Below are 4,351 nucleotides of genomic sequence, written 5' to 3'. Positions count from 1 at the left end.
CAACATTGTTCTTAATGGAGAGAGGTTAAAGGCATTCCCTTTAAGAACAGGAACTAGGCAAGGATGCCCACTATCACCTCTTTTATTCAATAATGTTTTGGAAGTCTTAGCAATAGCAATAAGACAAGAGAAGGGAATAAAAGGTATCCAAATAGGCAACGAGGAGGTAAAATTATCACTCCAGACTTTTGTTATTGTCCTTGTAGTCATTTCTTTGTCATTAGATAAGAATTACATTCAAAGATACTTTTCTCAGAAAAAAATTTACTTGACTATTGAAAAATCTGTAACAGCACTATGGAGTCATAATTACTTATACAAAAAATAATTCTTTTTACATGCAGAACATATAATAAAACATGCTTTGTTCTGACATACTTAAGCAATTTTCAAAAATACATGCATGACAAATCAGTATGATTTACTTTAATTAGTATCTATGTATGTCTGAATAGCGTATATGGCTTTTGCTATTTTTCCTATTTCTTTCCGACATATGCCTCACCCTCAGAGAGTGACAGGCAATTCAAATGACTCAAAGTTGACCAACAATTTGTAAGTGAGCAATTTTGTTAACACATTGTCTATTTTCTTTTACTACTTAAAGATAACAACTGAATGTTTTTACCAGTTCTGCTTCTTACTTTGACACATGAAAACAGTCATTCCCAATACATGCAATTTTAAGCAATTTCAAAAGAAGGTGTTAGCACAGCACACTATCAACAGTACATGGTTAGTTAAAGTTTACAGCAATAGCAGCATTGAGGATAACCTTACCATGTCGTCCGTCAGTGTCTTAATATTTAAATGCTGCAAATGAAAGGAACCAATCTTATCAGTAATTTATAACACCTTTTTTTAATCTTAGTTAATAGACTACATTTAAAATTCCACAATGCTAAGTTGAATGTAATTAAATTTGTGACAGTTTAATAAGAATGCATTATATATTGTTTTAATCTCTTCCTTTAAAAAAAGATGGACAAAAGTTGCCCTGAGTGCAACTATTTTCAAATGTTGTTGTCTTAATATGTGCCATCAAGTAGCTTATGACTCACAGCGACCCTATAAACATTAGCTCTGAACTCTGCCCTATCCTGAGCTAAATATCATCCTCTCTGACAGACATAATCCCATTTCCCCAGTCAGAGTCAATCCACCTCACCAAAATTTCTTGGTTATAAAGAAAACTGTTAGTTGAACTGAGGTCTAATTAATATTTTCTCCCAATTAAACAGCTCAACTACCATTAATACATAGTTGCACAATGGAGATGTACATTTTCAGAAAAAAAATTTCTAAGAGTGAAACTTCACATGTGCCATTAGCATACAGAGTAATAGATAATGAAGTACTTTGTTGGCTTAATTAATTTTAGCAAGAAGAAGGTACTAAAATGGCTATTTGCATCTTTAACATCAGTTTCATTTATTACCAGAGATGATGCTAGATACTTTTTAATTTCATTACAAACTTCTAGAAGAACTCTTTTGCTGAATTCCTTGTTAGACAAACATAAGGCCACTTTGCAAAATACTAATTTACTCACTTTCTAAGTAGAATTCAGCAAGAAAATATAAATATTGCCAAAAAAAGAAATATATATAGCATTCTAAAATTTTATAAATCCCAAAGTTCATAGTCAAGTAACCAGAATCCATTTATAGTCCTTCTTACTATATGTTATGGTTGTTGTTGTTATGTGCCATTGAGTCAACGTCAACTCATAACGACGCTATGAACCTTGCTCTGTCTTGAGCCAATTTCTTTGTCTCTGACACATTTACTCCCATTATCCCAGTCACTGAGTCAACCCATCTTATCCAGAGTCTTCCTCTCTTGTGTCATCCCTCCACCCTTCCAGCATGATGGATCTCTCCAAGGACCAGTCCCTCCTTGCAACATGCTCAAAATATGTCAGATGGAGCTTCAAAACCCTTGCCTCCAAGGAGTCACTTGGTTTCACCCTCTCTAGGATGACCTTGTTTGCTCTCTTAGCAGTCCATGGTATAATCAATACTCTTTTCCAGCACCACAACTCAAAGGCATCCATTCTTCTTCTATCTTCCTTACACTGTCCAGTTCCTTAATGCATAGCAAGTAATTGCAAAGACCATGGCCTGAATCAGGTGCACCTTAATCTCTAGACTGACACCAATGCTAGTCTAGTCAGTACTCTGGGGAGATCCCTGACAGTAAATTTTCATAATGCAATTTGTCCAATTCTTCTTTTGATTTCCTGGTTGCTGGTACCAAAAATGTTGACTATGGAGTCAAGGAAGCTGCATCTGGTAACAATCAATCTCTTCACCATCTATTATGATGCTGCCAACTGGCCCAGTGGTGATGTTTTCTTGATGCTGAGCTTCAATCCTTTGAAAGCTGCAATTCTTAACTTTCTGCAGCAAATGCCTCAGGTATTCCTCAGTTTCAGCAAGCAAGGTTGTGTCACTGCTGCTTCCATTTTTTTTGCTGAATCACAATCTCAACTCATAGCAATCCTATGTACAACACAACAAAGCATTGCCCAATCCCATGACATCCTTACAATCACTGCCGGACTGAGCATACAGCAACATGTTGCTGTTGTTGTGTTTCAACTAGTCAGAAGTAACCCATAGCTAATCCTCCAGTGGGTCTTCAGAGACAAAGGAGGAGAGGGCTCATCTTTCTCCCACAGACAGTGCAATTCCAGAACCAAGCCAACAGAGCTCCCTCATTGTAACATTAGGACCTTAAGAAGGTGGTTACGCAGTCAAATAAATATTCTAAACTGTAAACTTGGTCTATAAGTAGCATACAGTTAAACTCAATATTTATAGTAAAGGGTGAAATTTATTCATGTCTGCACTCTGGAATCCCTACTTATGCTCATATATATACCTCAATGGCCCAGATAAGAAATCTCTGCTATGAAAATCACTATTCCAGCTTTCTGTGTCCTTTCTTTGGCCCAGATGGTCCTTCTCTAGTGCAGTTATAAGACAGGAACTGGAAATACTAAATTGAAATCAAAATCAACACACATCAAAGTTTTTGTGCTGTTTAAATCATAATGGCTCCAACCCTGGGAAATCTTTAGTAAAAGACCAAAGACTAGTATGCTCCAGAGTGAAACGTGAATGAATCCAGCCTTTGGTATGAATTGCATCTCAATGTGAAGAAACAAAGATTTTTACCAGTGGACCAATCAGCAGCATCATAATGGATAGAGACTGAACCTGTCAACAGCTTCACCTTGCTCAGATTGACAATAAATACCCTTAGAACCAGCAGTCAGGAAATAAGGAGCCACACTGCACTGGGGAAATGCGCAGTTAGAGACCTTTCCAAGTTACTGAGGAGAAACGCTATCAGTTTGAGAACTAAGGAGCATCTGATTCAGGCTATAACCTTTCCAATTACTTGTTATGCTTCTAAGACCTGGACAATGAATAAGCACAACCAAAAAAAGAATTGACATCTTTGAGCTGTGATGTTGAAGAAGAGCACTGAACATCCCATGGATGATTAAGACAACAAATGGATATGTCTTGGAGAAGGTGCAGCCAGAGTGCTCTTTGGAGTCAACAATGATGAGGCTTCACCTCACATACTTTGGGCATGCTGCTACTCCTTGGAGAAGGACATGATTTTGGGAATGGTGTAGGGTCAGCGAAGGAGAGGAAGACCCTCAGCCAGTGACTGACACAGTGACTGCTGCAATGGGCTTTTTTGTCAGGAAGTGTCAGGATGGCACAGGATAGAACAGAGTTCAGATCTTTTGTTCACAGGGTCGCTACAAGTCATACTCAACTCGATGACACCTAACAATAAGATATCAAAATGAGGTTATTGTACATCATGAGTTGGACTCAACTCATAGCTGACCCTCTGGCAGGTTTTCAAAAGCAGTAAATCTCATAGAAGGAGACTGCCCATCCTTTTCTCAGACAGCACCTGCTGGACCTGAACCACCTGCCTTTAGAATTACAGCACAGCTTCTTACCACTAGGCCACCAGAGATCCCGAAGATGAGTAAAAGAGAATGACCATTAGTTCCCTGACTGAACTCTGGTGGCTTAGTGGCAAAAAGCTGTGCTGCAATCCCAAAGACAAGTGGTTTGAAGTTACCAGCTGCTCCACAGGAGTAGGATGGACAATCTCCTCCTATTCTATTTACTGCCTTTGAAAACCTACTGGAGGGTCAGCTATGGGTCGGCTTGAACTCTATGGTAAACTACACAACAGCAGCAGTCCCAGACTAGGTTCCAGGCTGTACTGTGTGTTGGGTTGGAACTTACCCTGACCTGCATTACTCTACTGGATTAACTAATAGTTAATAATATCAAAGCATGAACTGGGGGGG

At 38.5% G+C, this 4,351-nt stretch overlaps 1 protein-coding gene across 1 annotated transcript in view; it reads right to left on the bottom strand.

Annotated features, from left to right (window-relative positions):
* DIAPH3 (diaphanous-related formin 3) overlaps positions 1-4,351 on the bottom strand; it is a 740,013-nt gene that overhangs the window by 678,471 nt on the left and 57,191 nt on the right. The window contains exon 2 of the mRNA XM_006882733.1: positions 781-813. Coding sequence (XP_006882795.1) covers positions 781-813 — 33 coding nt within the window. The remainder of the gene's footprint in view (positions 1-780; positions 814-4,351) is intronic.

The sequence above is a fragment of the Elephantulus edwardii genome, unplaced genomic scaffold, assembly GCF_000299155.1.
Source record: "Elephantulus edwardii isolate Elephantulus edwardi_28Jun2011 unplaced genomic scaffold, EleEdw1.0 scaffold00023, whole genome shotgun sequence".
Classification (NCBI taxonomy): Eukaryota; Metazoa; Chordata; class Mammalia; order Macroscelidea; family Macroscelididae; genus Elephantulus; species Elephantulus edwardii.
The sequence above is the reverse complement of the archived record's forward strand: the minus strand, read 5'-3'. Positions and strand labels throughout refer to the sequence as shown.